The sequence below is a fragment of the Ochotona curzoniae genome, unplaced genomic scaffold (assembly GCF_017591425.1).
Source record: "Ochotona curzoniae isolate NIBS_2020 unplaced genomic scaffold, NIBS_Ocur_1.0 scaffold_1037, whole genome shotgun sequence".
In the NCBI taxonomy this organism is placed as follows: domain Eukaryota; kingdom Metazoa; phylum Chordata; class Mammalia; order Lagomorpha; family Ochotonidae; genus Ochotona; species Ochotona curzoniae.
The window spans coordinates 32,195,839-32,215,877 of record NW_024467083.1 but is presented as its reverse complement, the minus strand read 5'-3'; the positions used below and the strand labels follow the sequence as shown (position 1 = coordinate 32,215,877).

The 20,039-nt window shown below is 44.6% G+C and overlaps 1 protein-coding gene across 1 annotated transcript in view; it reads left to right on the top strand.

Annotated features, from left to right (window-relative positions):
* GATAD2B (GATA zinc finger domain containing 2B) overlaps nucleotides 1–19,596 on the top strand; it is an 83,049-nt gene extending 63,453 nt beyond the window's left edge. Inside the window, exons 3-11 of the mRNA XM_040999124.1 lie at nucleotides 8,008–8,137; nucleotides 9,041–9,172; nucleotides 9,435–9,566; nucleotides 10,015–10,185; nucleotides 10,630–10,945; nucleotides 12,459–12,661; nucleotides 13,480–13,590; nucleotides 13,758–13,875; nucleotides 14,501–19,596. Coding sequence (XP_040855058.1) covers nucleotides 8,008–8,137; nucleotides 9,041–9,172; nucleotides 9,435–9,566; nucleotides 10,015–10,185; nucleotides 10,630–10,945; nucleotides 12,459–12,661; nucleotides 13,480–13,590; nucleotides 13,758–13,875; nucleotides 14,501–14,634 — 1,447 coding nt within the window. The 3' untranslated portion in view covers nucleotides 14,635–19,596. The remainder of the gene's footprint in view (nucleotides 1–8,007; nucleotides 8,138–9,040; nucleotides 9,173–9,434; nucleotides 9,567–10,014; nucleotides 10,186–10,629; nucleotides 10,946–12,458; nucleotides 12,662–13,479; nucleotides 13,591–13,757; nucleotides 13,876–14,500) is intronic.
* The last annotated feature ends 443 nt before the right edge of the window (nucleotides 19,597–20,039 follow it).

Here is a 20,039-nt window from a genome sequence, read left to right as displayed (position 1 = left end):
GTTCCCTGATAATATGCCTGGGAAAGCAGCAGAGGATGGCCTACGTGCTTGGGGCCCCTGCACTCATGTAGGAGACCTGGAAGAAGCTCCTAGCTTCTGTCTTTGGCCTGATCCTGTCCTGAGTAAAACAGAGGATGCAAGACCCACTCTGCCTTTCAGATAAGTAAAATAAATCTTTAAAAAGAACATTCTGATTTGGACAGGATTTTGGCATAGTGGGTTAAGCCACTGCCTCTGATGCCAAAATCTCATATGAACACTGGTTCAAGTCCCACCCAGCTGTTTCACTTCTGCCCAGCTAATGCTCTTGGGAATACAGAAGAAAGTCACTAAATACTTGGATATTTGCCCACCCATGTGGGAGACCTGGATGAGTTTCAGGCTCCTGGATTTATCCTGGACCAGCTCTGGCTGTTGCAGGCATTTAACAGTGACCAGCAGATAAAAGATGTCTCTTCTCATTTCTCTCTTTTCTGCTATCCCCAAATCTCCCAATCTTTTTCTGTTACTCTGCCATTCAAATAAAGGAAAAATTACAGAGTAATAAAAATATTTTTTAGGGCCCAGTGCAGTAGCCTAGTGGCTAAAGTCCTCGCCTTGCATCCACTGTGATTCCCATATGGGTTCCGGTTCATATCCCAGCTGCTCCAGTTCCCATCTGGCTCCCTGCTTGTGACCTGGGAAAACAGTCGAGGATGGCCCAAAACCTTGGGACCCTGTCTCCGCATGGGAGACTGGAAGAACTCCTGACTCTTGGCTTTGGATCAGCTCAGCTCTGGTTGTTGTGGCCACTTGGGGAGTGAGCCAATGGATGGAGGATCTTTCTGTCTATCCTTCTTTTGTAGATCTGCCTTTCTAATAAAAATAACTAAATATTTTACCAAAAAAAAATCTTTCTAAAAAAAAACAAGTAAAATTAATATAGATTTCCAAGAAAGATAATCATGGTTTCTTTAATTGGGATTACAAGATGAGTAAATGAAAACAGGAGGAAGGCAATATCTTGACATAGCCATTTCGCCTGAAGATCTTATTTTGCTCTTGGTTAAGAAAATTACATCTTTGAAATAAGGTGTGTGAAATCAGTATTTATATTTTGGAAGACTTAAAAACACACCAGTGATTCTTTCACCAAGATATGAATAAGAGGCTTTTCCAGCTTCTGAATATTGAACAGATGAAGGCAGGATCTCTTCTGTTTTGGTTTTGAAGGGATAATACTTGTTTGAACTTTGCCTTATCTGTGCTATTTATTTAAGATTTATTTTGAGCCTGGCGCGATGGCTCAGCGGCTAAATCCTTGCCTTTTTTGTGCTGGGATTCCGTGTGGGTGCCAGTTCATGTCCCAGTGGCTCCACTTCCCATCCAGCCCCTTTCCTGTGGCCTGGGAAGGCAGCAGAGGGATGGCCCAAGGCCATGGAGCTCAGCATCTATGTGGGAGACCCTGAGAAAGCCCCTGGCTTCCTGGCTTCATATCATCTCAATTCCAGTCACTACTGGCATTTCTGCAGTGCATGGAAGATCTTTCTGTCTCTCCTCTCTATAAGTTTTATTTATTTATTTTCATTGGAAAGGCTGCTACAGCCAGAACTGAGCCAATCTGAAGCCAGGAGCCTCCTCCCAGTCTTCCATGTGGGTGCTGGATCCCAAGGCCTTGGACCATCCTCTACTGATTGCCCAGGCCACAGGCAGGAAGCTCGATGAAAAGTGTAACAGCTAGGACACGAAGTGAAAGTTGGGCTATTGTGTCAGCCATCTGTACTGTTTAATATAGATCTTGAATTATCATTTAGTGTTTTCAGATAAAATTTCCTGATCATATCATATAATTCCAGAATATCTGAACAGGAATGTTTTTGCCATTGATAAGTAGAAACCCCTAAGCAAAAATAAAAAGCAAAAACAAACAAAAAGAAATCCCTAAGCAATAGACTTGAGCATGAAGGACTCATTACCTTAGAAATAATCTTTTGCTTTGAAGACTTATTTTAAAGACAGAGGATGGGGAGTTAGGGACACTCCCTAAGGCTCCACAGCAGCCGAGTATGGGCTATGCTAACACCGTGCACGAGCATTGTAGTGCAGCAGTAAGTCACCACCTGTGATGCTGACATTCCATATCGAGATGCCAGTTCACCTCCCAGCTCTTCTGCTTCCTATAACTCTGTACTGATAGGACTGGGAAAACAGCAGACGACAGTCCAAGTGCTTGGGCCCCCGCCACCCAATGAGAGACCCAGATATGGAGTCTCCCGGACTTGTTTGACTTGTCCCAGGCTTGGATCTTGTGAGCATGTGGAATGCAAACTAACAGATGGAATGTTCTTTTCTCTGTTACTCTGCCCTTTAAATCTTTTTTGAAAAGAAAAGGAGGGGCCTGACACGGTAGCCTAATGGCTAAAGTCCTTGCCTTGCGTGCACCAGGATCTCATGGATGCTGGTTCATATCCCAGCTGCTCCACTTCCCATCCAGCTCCCTTCTCGTAGCCTGGGGAAGCTACGAGTAGAGGATGAACCAAGAAGTTGGAACCATGCAACCATGTGAGAGACCCAGAAGAAGCTCCTGGCTCCTAACTTAGGATTTGGCCAGCAGTGACCATTGCAACTATTTTGGAATTCGACCAGCAAATGGAAGATCTTTCTCTCTGTAACTGTTTTTGAAATAAAAATAAATCTTTTAAAACGTACAAAGGAGGAAAGAAAAGTTGGCAGGCCCAGAGCAGTAATCTTAGTAGCTAAATCCCTTGTCTTGCATACACCAGGATCCTGTATGGGTGCCAGTTCATATCCCAGCTGCTCTAACTGCCTGCCTTCTCCCTGCTTGTGGCCTGGGAAAGCGGTCAAGGAGGGCTCAAAGCCTTGGTACCCTGCACCCACATGAGCAACCTGGAAAAAGCTCCTGGATGGTGGCTTCGGATCAGAGCTGAGCTCTAGTTGTTACAGCCTCTTGGGGAGTGAATCAGTGGAGGATCTTTCTTGTCTCTCCTTCTTTCTGTAAATTGGACTTTTCAGTAAAAATGAGAGAAATTTTTTTAAAAAAGAAGAGAGGGCCCAATGCAGTAGCTCAGTGCTTAAAGTCCTTGCCTTGGACACGCTGGAATCCCATACGGCCGCGGGTTCTAATCCCAGCAGCTCCATTTCCCATCCAGCTCCCTGCTTGTGGCCTGGAAAAGCAGTTGAGGATGGCCCAAAGCTCTGGGACTCTGCACTCACGTGGTAGACCCAGAAGAGCTCCTGGCTCCTGGTTTGGATTGGCTCAGCTCCAGCTGTTGGGGCCACTTGGGGAATAAGTCATCAGACGGAAGATCTTCTTCTCTCTCTCTCCTCTCTGTATATCTGCCTTTCCAGTAAAAATAAATTTAAGAAAGAAAAGCTACACTCCAACATGGGGTGCATGCATCACAAACAGCAGCGTGACCCTCTGAATCACAAAGCCCTCCCTCTGTTCCTCTGCCTTTAAAATAATAATAATAATAATAATAATAATAATAATAATAATAACAGTGAGGAGAGGGCAGGTCTAGTGGTGACACTCCTGTGTCTCTTGTCCAAGTGTCTTGGTTCAGTATTGGCTTCACCTTCTGACTCCAGCTTTCTGCAGACTTGAGGCGCAGCAGCTGCTGGTCTCACCAGGTGTGGCTGTTGCATTTGTAGATAGAAGTACCCATGGAGTATACCCCCCGCTTTTTTTCATACTTTATCTCTTCCTTAAGTAAAAGAAATAGAAAAATCTATATAACATGTCTAGCCAAGACTTGAGTAGGTGATGTGCCTTGGGAGGAAAATGAAGTAGAATGAGTGAAAAATCTTCCAGCACTCAAAATTATTCTTGCATGTTGATATTAGGGATGAAGGCAATGAAAAGCAGACATTTTAAATAAGTTACAGAAAATTAATTCAAACAGTGTATTCAGGTTGACTTAAACAAGGGTCTGGGAACTTGGAATATAAGAATGAAAAATCTTTCTCCCTCTAGTGGCTTTTGCTATAAACTGTGTGTTTTTACATTTTGCTGTGTCTGTAACCAGCAAGATTCTGCAGCAGTCCACACAAATTTATTAGCTCATAAGTCATTCTTCCTACCCTGTTTTATCAGTTAAATTTCATTTATTTTAGTAATTCCAGTTTACCTGTGAGGTATTGAATGCCTGTCCCATCAGGAGATAACTTTGTTCAGAAGGCAACCATGTCCTATGCAGGTGAAGGAGCCACTTGGGACCTCCGCCTCATGTTGGCCTTTCCCTGAAGGCAGCATATAATGGCTCAGGTACTTGGGTCACTGTCATCTCTGTGGGTAGATTTCTGGTTCCTGGCTTTAACCTAGGCCATCCCTGATAATTTTGGCATTTGGGTAGTGAACCAGCAAACAGAAGATACTAACACTGTGTCTTTCAAATAATTAAGAATAAATGCAAAATAAATAGATAAAAAGATCTCTTTGTCCCAACTGCACTCTTGAGAAATAATGTAGAAGCTCTTATACCTGGTGAACTATGAAAGTAACACATTTAAATGAGACCTTGTAAGCTCGTTCCCCTAGAAACATACGCTCCTGACAACAGAGATGAGCTCAAGGAAGAGGGGAACCGGGAAGTGATCTTTGTAATCAGGGGAGAGATACAAACCTCAATCATGGTTTGGGAATCTAAAGCAGTTAGAGGTCCTCGTATTCTTACTGTCTTCATCTTAAGTGTTGAGTGCCACTTTTCATTATCTACAGAAAAACACCCAGACCAAGAAAGACCAATACAAAGCTTGTCTACTAAATAGGGTTATTGGGCATAGCATGGTAGTTTAATGGCTGAGATCCTCACTTGTATGTGCCGGGATCCCATATAGGTGCCAGTTCATATCCCAGCTGCTCCACTTCCCATCTGGCTCCCTGTCTGTGGCCTGGTAAAGCAGTCAAGGACAGCCCACAGCCTTGGAACCTTGCACCCATGTGGGAGACCTGAATGAAACTCGTGGCTTTGGATCGGCTCAGCCCTGGCCATTGCAACCATTTGGGAAGTGAATCAGCGGACGAAAGATATTTTTCTGTCTCTCCTTCTCTGTAAATATTTCCAATAATAATAATGATGATGATAATAGTAATAAATCTTTGAAAATAAATAGGGTTGAGGGGCCCGGCGCGGTGGCGCAAGTGGTTAAAGGTCCTCGCCTTGCACGCCCGGGATCCCATATGGGCGCCGGTTCTAATCCCGGCAGCCCCGCTTCCCTTCCAGCTCCCTGCCTGTGGCCTGGGAAAGCAGTTGAGGACGGCCCAAAGCTTTGAGACCCTGCACCCGCGTGGGAGACCCAGAAGAGGCTCCTGGCTTCAGATCGGCATAGTATCAGCCCGTTGCGCTCACTTGGGGAGTGAATCATGGGACGGAAGATCTTCCTCTCTGTCTCTCCTCTCTGTATATCCGCCTTTCCAATGAAAAAATAATAAAAATAAATCTTTAAAAAAAAAAAAAGAAAAGAAATAGGGTTGATAAGAACGTGGTAGACTTAGATTTCAAAATAATATCTAGGGGCCAGTATTTCTGACATAGCAGGTTGTCCCATATATGGGTGCCAGTCTAAATCCCAGCTGTTCCATTTCTGATTCAGCTTTCTGCTAATGTGCCTGAGAAAGCAACAGGGGATGGCCCAAGTGCTTAGGTCCCTGTACCTATGTGGGAGACAGAATGAAGCTCCTGGCTTCAGGCTTGCCCAGCCATTGTCTTTGTGGCTGTCTGGACAGAGAGCCATCTAATGGAATGCTATCTCTTTCTTCTTTGTAACACTTTGAAAAAAAAAAATTGGGACCTAGCACGGTGGCCTAGCAACTAAAGTCCACACCTTAAGTGTGGCGGGATCCCATATGGGCTCCAGTTCTAATCCTAGCAGCCTGGCTTCCCATCCAGTCCCCTGCTTGTGGTCTGAGAAAGCAGTAGAGGATGGCCCAAAGCCTTGGGACCCTACACCCATGTGTGATACCCAGAAGAGCTCCTGGCTTCACACTGGCTCAGCTCTAGCCATTGCGGCCACCTGGGGAGTGAATCATTGGACGGAAGATATTTCTGTCTCTCCTCCTCTCTATATATATATAACTTTGCCATAAAAATAAATAAATCTTTAAAGATAAACCAAAGTAATTTCTACACAGTTTCTGTGAGTATCCTGGAAAGTAGGTACAAGTTCCATGTATTTAATTGTCCTGGTTCAGTCCTCCTTTGTCTGTAGACTGAGTACTTGCAATTTTTTTTTTTTCTAGCCACTTCTAAGACTTTCTTCTGCCTGTTCTTCACTTTGACAGGTTAGGCTTTCAATGAGGTTCACTTGCCTTTCTTGCAAGTCTTCACATAGCAAGGATAATGTTAGTACTGTAGTGACCAGTGTATGATCTGTCCCCAAGAGGATGGCTGGGTCTGCTGTTTTTGCCTTTCTTACTAAGTAAGAAATGACAGCTCAGGGGAGCACAAGATACAAGGAAAATCTATCAATCTGTATGAGGCGAAATTGGTGGTTGGCACAGTAATTAAGATCCCACGTGGGGCCTCTACATCTGTATCAGGAATGCCTTGAGTCCTTACTCTACTTCTAGGTTCTGCTCATACCCACCCTGGAAGCAGCAGGGAATGGGTCAAGTACTTGGTTCCTTGCTACCCATGTGGGCGATCTAGATTGAGTTCCTAGGTCCTGGCTTTGGTCTGGCCCAACCCCAGTTCTTGGAGGCCTTTGGGGAGAAAACCAGTGGATGGAAAATCTTTGTTGCTTTATTTCCAGATAAATAATAAATTCCTTAAGGTGGATGCAAGGAAAAAGGCACAAAGGGAATGACTATGACTGGCTCTAAAATAGAAGAGATAAGTGTTCTTATTTTTTGAATTTATATTTATAAATATAATGAATGTGATTATTACTAATGAGATTCACTTATTTGAAAGGCAGAGAAAGAGACAGATGGATTTCTGCTGTCCACTGGGCCACGCAAGAACCAGTAACCTGGAGCTCAATCTAAGTCTCCTACATAAATGGCAAAGACTCAAGTCTTGAACCATCATCTTTGCCTCTCTGGCACGTTAATAGAAGGTATGGACAGGACTAAACCCCGGCACTGCAGTATAGAATGCAGATGCCTTAGACAGTAGAACCCCCTGCACCACAGTGCCCACATCTTGAAGGAATTTGTTTTTATTGGAAAGGCAGGTTTACAGAGAGAAGCAGCAGAGAGAAAAATCTTCCATCTGCTGGTTTACTCCACTAGTGGCCACAACAGCCAGAGCTGAGCCAGTATGAAGCCAGGAGCCAGGAACTTATTCCCAGTTTCCCATTTGGATGCAGGGTCCCAAGGCTTTGGTCCATCCTCAACTGCTTTCCTAGGCCACAAACAGGGATCTGGTTTGGAAGTGGAGTAGCTAGGACATGAACTGGTGCCCGTATGGGATACTGGTGCATGCAAGGCGAGGATTTAGTCACTGGGCCCTTTAAGGATTTAAATGGAGAAAACATTCTGCTAAGATTTTGCTATTTGCTTCCATGTTGGTGTCTTCTTTATCCTGGGAGTTGAATTTCTGTCTTTTCCTGGGTGATTCAGAACAGACTTAAATTGCTTTGGATTTTTTGTTCCATGTAGAAAGAAAAAAAAAATTGGGGCTTGCATTGTGGTACAACAGGTTAAGCTACCACCTGCAGTGCCAGCATCCTGTATGGATACTGGTTCGAGTCCTGGCTGCTCCACTTCCATCTGATCCAACTCTGCTAATGCTCCTTGGGAAGCAGCAAAAGATGACCCAGGTACTTGATGCCCTGCACCCAGTGGGAAACCCAGATGAAGCTCCTGGCTTCTGGCTTCAACCTGGCCCAGCCCCTGCCACTGTGGCCATTTGGGAAGTGAACCAGCAAATGAAGAAGCCTTTTTCTGTTTCTGTGTATAATTTTGCCTTTCAAATAAGTGGAAAATAAATCTTAAAATATTTGTCAACATTTTTATGATTACTCCCTGTTGGAAATACTTTGATTTTTCCTCTTTTCTTTTAGTGAGCCTGATCGAGGAAGGCTAACTCCCTCTCCAGATATCATTGTTTTGTCTGACAATGAGGCTTCCAGTCCTCGTTCTAGCTCTCGAATGGAAGAAAGACTTAAAGCAGCCAACCTGGAGATGTTTAAGGTAAAAAGAATAAAAGTTTTTTCTTCATTTTGTACTACTTCTATTTTAATACCGTAAAAATTCTCATTCTGATTTTTTTACTTTATTCTTTGGATCCAAGTAATTTAATAATGTCTAGTGACTTTCAATTTCAAAGGCATACTGTTTTAGAAGGAACTCTTAGAGACATATAAAAAGAGGGAAGAGGGCCCAGCGCAATAGTATAGTGGTTAAGGTCCTCGTTTTGCACATGCCGGGATCCCATATGGGTGCTGTTTCTAATTCCGGCAGCCCCACTTCCCATCCAGCTCCCTGCCTGTGGCCTGGGAAAGCAGTCAAGGACGGCCCAAAGCTTTGGGACCCTGCACCCGCGCAGGAGACCTGGAAAGAAGTTCCTGGCTTCGGGTTGGCACAGCACTGGCCGTTGTGGTCACTTGGGGAGTGAATCATCGGACAGGAGATCTTCCTCTCTGTCTCTCCTTCTTTCAGTATATCTGCCTTTCCAATAAAACAAATTTTTTTTAAGAGAAGATAGGTTAAAAAGCATATAAAAGCAAGTGTGACAATATAATTTATCTCTGGAAAATAAAAAGTTCGTAATTCAAGTCACATAAGATAAACTTTGCTGGAAGGATACCTTCTGCATTTTATCCAGAATCTTAAGCTAGAAAAATTTGTATGTTTAGCTTAGGGAAAATGGATTTGGAATTTTTATGAGAGTTAAGTTAAAAGAGAACAGTATCTCTTTGGTCATGTAGCACCCACTGAATGTTCAGATTCTGTGTCACTCCCCCAGAAATACAGATAATCCTGTCATCCCTTCTTTTGATGGAAGATGAAGGGTTCAAGCCTAACAAAGAGATCAGCCCTTTGGAAGGGTCTCTGGGACTGTGGCCATCACTGACGCTCGTCATGTGTCCTTAGGGGAAAGGCATCGAGGAACGGCAGCAGCTCATCAAGCAGCTGAGGGATGAGCTGCGATTGGAAGAAGCCAGACTCGTGCTGTTAAAGAAGCTGAGACAGAGTCAGCTGCAGAAGGAGAATGTAGTACAAAAGGTAATGTGCCCTGGAAGAAGACACTGGAGCGAGAGAGGGCTGCCCAGCGAGGCTTACTCTTACCTGTTTCTCTATTAGTCTCAAAGAATAGTGATTTCTTTTCTTATACTTTAATCATGAAAATCCTAAATTCCCTGTTTCTCAGTTTTTCTTCCACAAGAATAGGAGCTTCACATTGGCAAGGAATTTTAAAGTCTAGAAACCTACCAGGCTACCACCTCTATTGGCCTTTCCCACAGTCTCATTTTGTCTTCCTTCTCAGACTCCAGTTGTACAGAATGCAGCATCTATTGTTCAGCCATCTCCTGCCCATGTGGGACAGCAGGGCTTATCCAAGCTTCCCTCCCGGCCCGGGGCCCAAGGGGTTGAACCTCAAAATTTGAGAACATTACAGGTAATGTGACTCGTAGTGAGAACCTAGTATTGAAGGGTCCTGTCTTTTCTGTCTTATAGCTTTTGTGGTGATTATAAAAACAGTCTGGCCATGATAGGGTGTTACTACCACACGTTCTGTTAAACCTTTAGGGTATGATCTAGCCTGTGGTAGAAGGGTGATGATCATTTTTTCCTTTCTCATGTTTCTTCTGTAGCAAAGGTTTCTAGCTTCTCTTGAGAGGAATTAGGTGTTTTTAGGGGTGGGTGGAAGCCAGTAATTTTCTACTCACAAATCAGGGTAGACAGTAGTGGTCTGTTTATCCTGGAGATGATGAGATAAAGTTGCCAGAGCTGGCTGTGTCCTAGTGTTTTTGCTCAGCTATGTATTTGAGGCAGTGTTTTTCTCCATTTGCATTTTGTGAGGCTTTAGTATCACCTGTAACTGCTTTTTTCTCTTCTTCCTTTAGGGTCACAGTGTCATCCGTTCAGCGACCAATACCACCCTCCCACACATGTTGATGTCTCAGCGTGTTATTGCACCAAACCCAGCGCAGCTACAGGGTCAGCGGGGCCCACCTAAGCCTGGCCTTGTACGCACCACAACACCCAACATGAATCCTGCCATCAATTACCAACCAGTAAGAGAGAACTCTTTTGTTGTTGAAATGCCCCTAATTTTTAAAAATTTTGTATGCACAGAAGTTCTAGGATAAGTGTGAATGGAGAACATTCCCAAAAGTGAAAGCTTTGAGGGATTTGTGGATTAGTAAAGAGGGCAGACAGACAGCAGAGTAGCAGAGAAATAAGATATTTTGGGAATAAAGGGAAGGATCTAGAAAAGTATCATAAGGATACGTGAAAGAAAACATCACTAATGTTTATTTAACAGTTTTAGCTCATAGCCACCATTATTTTCTTATTGTTTGCTTGAGTTCTTTAGCAGTGAGTAAGTTGGTCACCTCCTATCCTCAGGAAGCTAAGTCGTTCACATTAGGATTAAATAGTCCTCTTCCAAGAATGCATGTTTTGATTCTGTCTCCATATGTCAGCCATCACTGCTAACTGTCCTCAATCTATTTTAGCAGTCAAGTTCTTCTGTTCCCTGTCAGCGCACAACATCCTCTGCCATCTACATGAACCTTGCTTCCCATATTCAGCCAGGGGCCGTGAACAGAGTGTCCTCACCACTTCCTAGCCCCAGCGCCATGACTGATGCTGCCAACTCACAGGCTGCAGCCAAACTGGCTCTTCGCAAACAGCTGGAAAAGACCCTCCTGGAGATCCCACCCCCAAAACCTCCTGCTCCCCTGCTTCACTTCCTGCCTAGCGCAGCCAATAGTGAGTTCATCTACATGGTAGGCTTGGAAGAAGTCGTACAGAGTGTCATTGATAGCCAAGGTAAGATATTTCTTTTCATCTCATTTAAGTAGAAGGTGCAGTATTAAATAATTTCTCATTACTATTGCCAGACTACCGTCCATCTCTTTCTGTATAGATTTGGGAGCAACATATCAGAACAATTTTTTGTGCATATGTATATGTGTATCTTGGGCTAAGTTTTTTAATGTTGCGGCCAGTGTTTATTAAGGTGCGATGGGTTAAGTCACCACTTACGTTGCTGGCATCAGCCCTCAGAGCAGTCACTGCTCTGGTCTAATCCAGGTACCTGCTAATACACCTGAGAAAATAATGGAGGATGGTCCAAGTGCTTGGACCCTGGCAGCTGATGTAGAAGATCTCGGGAAAATTCTGGGGCCCAAGCTATGTGAGCTGGCCTGTCCCCAGTCTTAGCAGTCATTTAGGAAATGAACTAGCAGGTGGAAGATTCTCTGTGTGTCATTCTGTCTACCAAAATAAGTAAATTGTGTGTGAATGTGTGTTAAGTTTTATTATTTTGTGTACCTTTCATATTTCTAGCAGTATATAATATTTCTTTTAAATAGTGACTAATGTAACGCATGAATAATTTGATGATTAGAACTTACTTTTAATACCAGCTTTTGGAATTATGTTAAATTATTATATTTAGCCCCTGTGCTTTGAACATTGACAGTTAACAAAATACAAATACTGACATTGATAGCTAAGTATAGAAATAAAAAAGCCATTAAATAGAGCCCAGTGCAGTGGCTCAGTCACTCTGTCTTCGCCTTGCAAGTGCCCAAGATTCTATAAGTATGTAGGTTGCTGTTCCACTTCTCACCAGCTGGCTGTGAGTGGCCTGGGAAAGCAGTATAGCCTAAAGCTGTGGGCCTTGCATCCACGTGGGATACCCAGAAGAAGTGCCTGGATTTGGATCGGTTCAGCTCTGGCCATTGCAGCCATTTGAAGAGTGAACCATTGATGAAGAATCTTTCTCGTTTCTCCCCTTCTCTCTCTAAAAATCTGATCTGCCTTTCCAATAAAAATAACTCTTAAAAAAAAACCACTAAACATCACTGAGCCACACTGCAGAGTGTTAACATCATACAGTCTGAACTTAAAGAAGTCACTAAGTTTTCAAATATATGCACTTAATGAGAACTTCTTACAGGCAAGGAGAGTCCCTAGAAGACTCTGTATTATTTTATTAGCTGTAAATAGGTCACAGAGTGACTGAGACTGATAGTAAAATTGTAAATGTATAAATCAGAGGTAAGGATAGTCTGAAGTAAGATGTTAAGTGAACCAGTTGCTTGAGTTTCATGACTTTGAATTGGCACAGTGTTGTCTTCTCCCAGCTCTTGTCATTTAGTAGCTGTTTTGTTTCTTAGGCTTAACTTTCTCAGTTGTAAAGGAAGATGCTATTGTCTGAACTTTTTAGATTCAGCAGAACAACCTGCTAGAAAAGTATTATTTGATGGGCAGTGCGGGGAAACAGAAGAAATATAAAGCGTGTGAATTCACTGTGTTCTCTTTTGTTGGCGTTTAGGCAAGAGCTGTGCCTCACTTCTGCGGGTTGAACCTTTTGTATGTGCCCAGTGCCGCACAGATTTCACCCCTCACTGGAAGCAAGAAAAGAATGGTAAGATTCTATGTGAGCAGTGTATGACCTCAAACCAGAAGAAGGCCCTAAAAGCTGAACACACCAACCGACTGAAAAATGCTTTCGTGAAAGCCCTCCAGCAGGAACAGGTGAGAATGCTGACTTCTCCTCAGCACTCAGTTGTGTGGGTTTGGCTGTTTCTTACAGTTTGGGAGAGTTTTCCATGTTACCCACACAGGCTTTGGGACCTGGCAGCCTTATCCCTTTTCCTACTATTCTATGTTTCCTACTTCTACCTTCCACTTGTTTCTGATTAGTAGAAACATAGTAACATAAGGTTTAGGAAAAAGAACAGAAGTCGTAAGACTGCTAGCTTTTCCATTGCACCAAAGAAATCCATCTATTCTAAGCCTCATGTTTTCTTCAAACCAATTTATTTTGGTGGGAGGAACATATATTTGTACTAGAAATCTGAGAGAAGTAATTCTCTACAGTCCATATCTGACAAAGGAGAAGAGGATTGTTATAAAGTTGCCTGTTGAAGGATGTATCTTAAACATCTGTGGTAGTTGCAGAATATCTTAAAGAGTGGAAAATGTGTTACCTGTTAGGATATTGACAGTTCCACTCTGTCACCCATTAGACTCTTGTTGAATCGCATCATTGATCTTCTAGAAAATAGGTAGGGAGAAGTCAAAAGTGAAACCCCAACAATGCATCAGTGACCTTGTAGTCCCCACATAGCTTCCTCCAGCCAAGTTACTAGAGCCAGCTTTTCCTTAGGACAAAATGGAATCCTAGTGGCCACTTAAATTGTAATCTCAAGGTAACTACCCCCACCAGAATCTTTAGACTTTTGGATGTCGCTCAGGCTACCTGGCAACATCAGAGATAAGAAAACTTCTGAGGTTTCTGGTCAGAAAAATTGGGTACTGTCCTTCCAAGCTGATGAGATGACTCCCAACAGGAAATTGAACAGCGATTACAGCAGCAGGCAGCCCTCTCCCCCACTACGGCTCCAGCTGTGTCCAGCGTCAGTAAACAAGAGACTATCATGAGACATCATACACTTCGACAGGTGAGGGACTTTTTTTTTTTTTGCTTAATCCTGGTTTCTGTCAATTATTTGTCCTCCATTTATCCCAGTTCAGCCTGTCTTCTGTGGAAAGCACTTTATGGTCCATCTATCCTCCTATTTTAACATTCCATCTTGGCAAAGTGATATCATTCATCTCACTGTTGCAGGCTCCACAGCCCCAGAGCAGCCTCCAGCGTGGCATCCCCACATCTGCTCGCTCCATGCTTTCGAATTTTGCACAGGCACCCCAATTGTCTGTGCCAGGTGGCCTCCTTGGTATGCCAGGTAAGCAAAATTGATCTGAGAACTTTGTTGGGGGATGAGCTGGTTAATACACAACAGTTCTTTAGCACCCCCTTTAGGTAAATTATTCCATCCTTTGCTTTCTGTTTTTTCTTTAGGGTGAACTCCCCACTCTTGTTAGCATGTTTGCTAAATTTCCACTACATGCTAGCTATAGTGCAGTAGGATTTTGGTGGTGAAAACAGCACAGGTCTCCTGAAATGGAACATCTAATGGACAGGTGGTTGTTAGTTTCTTTTGGCAAGGCCTGCAGAGTCAGGTGTTCTGTTTGATAAAAATCTAGCAGTGCTTCACAATCCCTGCCCAAAGTGAACGCGGCTTCAGCAATCCTGTCTCCTTGTCTTAATGATCTTCCTCTCACCACCGTGTCATGTGCCACCAGAATTATGTGCATAATTTCTGATAGGATTAAATTTTCAGGAAGATTTTTACCTAAATTTGGGAGTAGGGAAAAATAGTTGCCAAAATCAAGCATATTGAATCTGGACAGGTGCAAGCAACTTACAATGTTTCTTCCATCTCCAGTTCTGTAGTCTCAGGACAGTGCAGAAAGGAATGTCATCTCCTCTTTTAACACGTGCCCTCCGCTTTTGTCTCCTGGATCTAGGTGTCAACATAGCATATTTGAACACTGGCATCGGAGGACATAAAGCCCCCAGTTTGGCAGACCGGCAGCGTGAATACCTTTTAGACATGATCCCTCCCCGGTCTATATCGCAGTCCATCAGTGGACAGAAATAACGCCTGTTCCACTTGCCCTGCCCCAGCCTTGAATCCTTTGCCCCTTTCCTCCCCATGCCCCCAACTTCCGTCGCATGCAGTGCCTGTACTGGTGCCTACCATACACGGAAAGCAAAACAGAAAACAGAAGACAAAAAATAGAAATCAGCAACACACGCCCTGCCCGCCAACTCCCCTTCACTTCACACTGCTGCGATCTGTTCTGCCACTCTGTCTTCTCACTCTGGTTTTCTTTAACAGTGAGGTGGATCTTTGCCTCTGCTAGAGGTCAGAATGAGGTCCTGGGGAGAATCCAAGCCCTCTGACATGTGGTTCTGAAGTTTATTTTATGCTATAATTATTATCATTTTTTAATGATGTTGTGTGTCTTCCCTTTGTTCAGTGAACGGTTAAGCCCTCTTCCCTCAATCTTTTTCTTTTCTTTCTGCGTGCCTGTCTTTGGTTTTGTTTTTTGTTTTGTTTTGTTTTCAATCTTTTTATCTTTTGGTGAACACAGATAACATTCAGTGAGAATGATGGGAACACTGCAAAGTGCAGCAAGGTCCCCAGCTGCCAAGCAGGTCATTAGTGGGAGTGGTAGAAGCAGAAGTTTTGAATGCACTTAACCAGAGATGGGGGCAGAGGTGGCATCAGACAGGAAGGGCCAGCTGTGGGTTTGTTGGGGCTGGACTGTTTGGGAGGCAGTGTTTAGTATTGAAGTTGGGCTCTAGGAATGAGGGGCAAGAGCCTGGAAGGAGAAGCTTTAAAACTCCACCACCTTGGAATTTACCGATGGAGGATGGGGAGAAGGAGGTATAGCGCTGAGTGTAGTGATGAGCCGAGGAGAAGCAAGACCTTGTCCTGGCCTTCTGCACCCCAAGGGGTCTGAAAAGGGTGGTCTCCTTGATCCCACTGGGACACAGAAGTTACTCCAGGCCAACTAGCCCAAAATTATTGCATCTTATTTTCTTTGTAAAATTCTTCCCCACCCCACCCCTTTTTAAAAATCCTGATCTTCCCCCTATAACCACAGTTCTATCTATAATATAGAGGAATGGCTGTTCCTGGGTTGATTTTGCTGGGTGTCCTAGAAGTTGGAATGGGTATGAGTCAGGTGACAGAGGGAGAGCATAGATGAAAAAGAGATTTTTCTCAGCAGTTCTGAGTCTTAGATTTGCCTCTCCCTTCACTTTCCAAGTGCCAGGAGGTGAGAATGAAGGCACCTGAGGAGGTGAGAGAACCGCCCTGACTGCAGAACCCACTGCTCATGTCCAAACCAACTCTGGATCTCTGCTGTAGTAGTCGTGTATCCGTCCCCCCCCCCCCAGGATTCTGTTGATTTTGCTTCATTTTATTTTAATTTTTTTTTAAGCGCTACTAATTTAGAGAATGAATTGAATTGTGCAATGTTGCTATTCTGGTGATTGGGGAGATTAACATCCCACTTGCCCACACTATGGGAGAGGTTGGTGGGGATGGGGCGGTGTCTGAGGTGAGGGAGAGCCCTCAGAGGATGGGCTTCTGCTCTCCTCAGGGTGCACGCCATCAGACCCTCCCACTCCGGAGCTGCCAGAGGCTGCTGGGGGATACTCTTAGCAGAGAGGGCTGTGGAGAATTTTAATATTTTGCCCTTTAAAGCCACCTGAGAAAGTTCCCTCATTTTTATTTTTAAAAATTAAAGAATTTTTTTAAAGTAAGAAGGCACTTTTAAAATTAACACACACCCAAACTGCACATCTTCCCCATAAAATTTGGGGTGGGGTGGGAGAAGGAGCTGAAATCGGGTTCAGTTTCCCACTTTGGCCTCTGCTCTCTGCACCCCAGTGCCACTGTGGGTGATTATACTGGCCCTACGGGCCTTCCTGGCTTTTTTCTTTCTTCCCTTCCCCCAAATTCATGGAGCACTTAATTAAGGAGCAGAGATGCAGCTAGTGTCTGCGCTCCCCACGTGATGAAGTGATCTGGAAGCGAAGCACTAGGAGCAGGTAGTGATCGGGTCGTTTTCAAGTATTTTTCTGGGGAATGTGGTACCCCTGACTGTACGTGATGGGAGAGGGAGGGGGGTTAATGGAACTGGGTCTGGGATTATTTTAAAATTATATATATATATATAAAGATATATTCTTACATCTTTTCTTTGCCCTCTGTGCTTTGAAAGCACTGGATAAAAGCGTTTGGTTTTGCTTTTCTCTCTTCCACAAAATTGGAAGCGTGTGGGGTTTTTGTGTGCGTGTGTATGTGTTTTTTTTTTTTTTTTTTTTTTTTTAATGTTTTCTTACAAGTCATCTTGCCTTTGGGCATGTCTGTCTAGCCTCCCCCATGATGAAGTGCCATTTCTGTTACATCTCCCTCTCCCCAGCTCAGAGGTGCTCAGTGGTACAAGGTACCCAAGTTTGTCAGTTGAGATTAAAAGTAAGGAACAGAGAATGTGCAATACCGTCTGGCTGCGGCTGTCCCTGCCCTGAGCTGAGTCCCCGCCCTGGGAGCCAGGCCACTTTGCAATGAGGTTTGGAAGAACGGTGTGTGGAGATGGGGAGAGAAGGGGAAGGAAAGCCCGATGCCAGGCACCTGCTTGGGTGCTGAGGCCATAATAGGGCAGAGGGTGGACTCTTCCCTGGTTTGAATCCCCTCAGGGTCAGTTACACAAAAGCTGCTTGTTGACTAGTATAGCTCTGTGACCCTTTACTCAGTTACTGAGGTTTGATTTCTTCTCCTTTCTTCTCCCAGTTTTCATGCCCTTCCCAGGGGATAGTGATGGGGGTGAGGTCTTAATCATGGTCAAGTATTAGCCTTCCACCTCCTCTCCTCCCTCCATGTCCTTGTCCGTCCGTCTTCCTCAATTCTCTACTTCTTCATCACTGATTACCCTGTCTCCCTCCAAGTCTCATTGGTATCCGTCCCTGGGCCTTGGGCCCTGTGGACACTAAGCCTCATGCCTTTAGGACAGGAGAACAGATCCTCTGGTCAGAGTCATTGCTTACCTTGAGCTCCACATGAAGCTCAGAGTGTTGGCAGAGTGTGGATCCCAGGGACTCGGCCTGGCTCCCTCCAGCCCCGGGCACTGACGGTGTCTTGCTCCCTAGAAACCTGGTACCGGGCAGATTGCTGTGTGGCTTGGGTAAGGCTGGGAGGCAGAGGTCCATATTTGTCATTTTTATTTTGTCATTTGACCACAGCATCTGGATTCCCTTCATCCCTGGAATAAGTATTTTCCTACATTTTTGGATATATGTATGGTAGACAATTTTTTTTAAGACACAGAGATAAATGTTTTCCTGCTTTGGTTACCTTTCCTTTCCCCTTTAAAAGGAATTAGCTATAGAACTGCTTTGTAAAGATGCTTCTTGATATTTTACTTTTTGTTCCTTTTCCCTAACCATTCCCTTTTCTCCCCAATCCTCCAGAAGGCATAACCCTTCTCTCCACACACCCCACCCCACCCCAATCCTAGGCTCCATTCCCTTCCATCAAGACCTTCATTAGCTTATGATATTTGCTGCCGAGATGTTATAACAAGGACTCATTCGTGTATATAAGCTATTTCTTGATCCATTTAAAAGGAATTGTACATTGTGTAGAAAAAAAAAAAACTGAAAAAGAGAAAAAAAAGCCCTAGCCATGGATATTGTGAAACTGTGTTATGTCATTTTGTAATGTGCCCGTTTGTGTATGATCCGTGCAAAAGGGTTTCTGGGGAAGGGGAGGGGGTAGGGAGGCACGGCTGTGGAGGGTGGGTAGGGGAGTGGGCCGGGCCCAGCACGCTGAGACTGGCAGCTGCTCCAACCCCATCCCTCCTTAGAGATGCCACCTCCCCCACCACCCACCCCTAATTTGTGCCTTGCCTCCCCACCCTGGAGTAGTCCCTCCGGGTCACCAGCACTGCCTTGGCAGAGCCCACTCCCTATCCCAACCTGCCCACCCGCCCTACCTCCCCAGCGTTAGGTTGATACTGTGGGGAAGGCTGGGGGTTGGGAGGTAGCCGAGGAATGGGGCAGTTCCCCGGGGGCATCGAAACCAAGTATTATGAATTGTAATTGTATTTGCACTGTTTTTTTCCCTCTGATTGCATCAGCATATATACAATATACCTATATAACAAAATCCAGTGTCAAGCTTTCTTATGCAAGGGATTCACCCCACCCCAACCCTCCCCACCCCCTGAGGAGAAAGAGCCTGGTCCCCTGGGCCTGTGGAGGGTGGCACGTCAGGGGACAGTCGAGAGAATCTTAAGACATCCTCAGGGCCTCACCAGGTGAGAGCCCTGTGTACCTGCAGTTCTAGGCCCGGAATCTGAGGTGAGGCCGGGTTCCTGTGCTTGCCAGTGGAGAGTACCCTTTGCTCATGCAGAGGGTGGCGTGGGGCACAGTCGAGATCTGGGCTTTCCTGCTGATCTGCTGTGTTGTCTTTTTAGTAGTTAATTTTCTGGGCCTCAATATCTTAGAAATGAGAGTTAAATCATCCAACTACAGATTTTAAATTCTAGGCTTCCTTTCTACTCACCAAAACAAAACAAAACAAAAAAAAACTTGAGGTGAAGAAAGTGTTGCACTAAAAAACCAAGTAGGACGCTGAAGTGGCAGGTATGTGGTGGCAGTGTGGTGAGACCCTGGGAGAGCTGGCTGCCCCTTTCTGCTTTGGGAGGAGCAGCAGAGTGGCCGCTGAGACATCAGACTCGTGATATATTCATGTTCACCTTAAGTTTCTAGTCATCTGAAAACAGACTAGATCCCAAGTCCCACCTCACAGCCAACCACAGAGCCCTGCAGCTGGCTGGCCATTCAGTGTCCCAATGCTGATCTAGTTAGATATTCCCCTTGTGAGCTGTACCAAGTGGGACTTTCCTGTCATCTTGTGACCAAAAGGAAGAGCTGCTGCTAGAGCCCACATCTTACCCTCTCACCTTAGAGCTCAGTTGAACTCCTGCCAGCAGCCAGATCACCATGTGTCTCCCTCGGGAGCCCAGTGTGCCTACAGACAGGGCTGCGCACCCACTCTGCAGAGCCCAGGGTGGAGACAGGCCTCTGGGTGGAGCCTTGGCCACGGTGGAAGGAGAGATTGGGGTTGGGGAGCGGGGGAGCAGGGGGTGGGGTGGGACTGGCCTTCCCCGTATAGGGTGGGTGGGAGGGGAACAAGACCCTTTTGCACAACTCTCTTTTTTAAGTTTCCTTTATTTTTTTTTAAACTCATTCTAATTTTCTGCATTGTGTTTGGGAAATAAAATGAAAAAACTAAGACCAATAGAAACTGGTTTTCAAAAAGGCAAATACACTCCCATCTGTTTCAGATGCTGCTGAGCACATTAGCAGTGACAGATTCAAATAATAAGCTAATTTTTGGAGAAAGGATTAAAAGAAAAAAAACTTTGTAATATTTATCACTTGCAAGCTATGTTTAATAAAGAAAGGAATGGTTTCTAACCTTTGCTG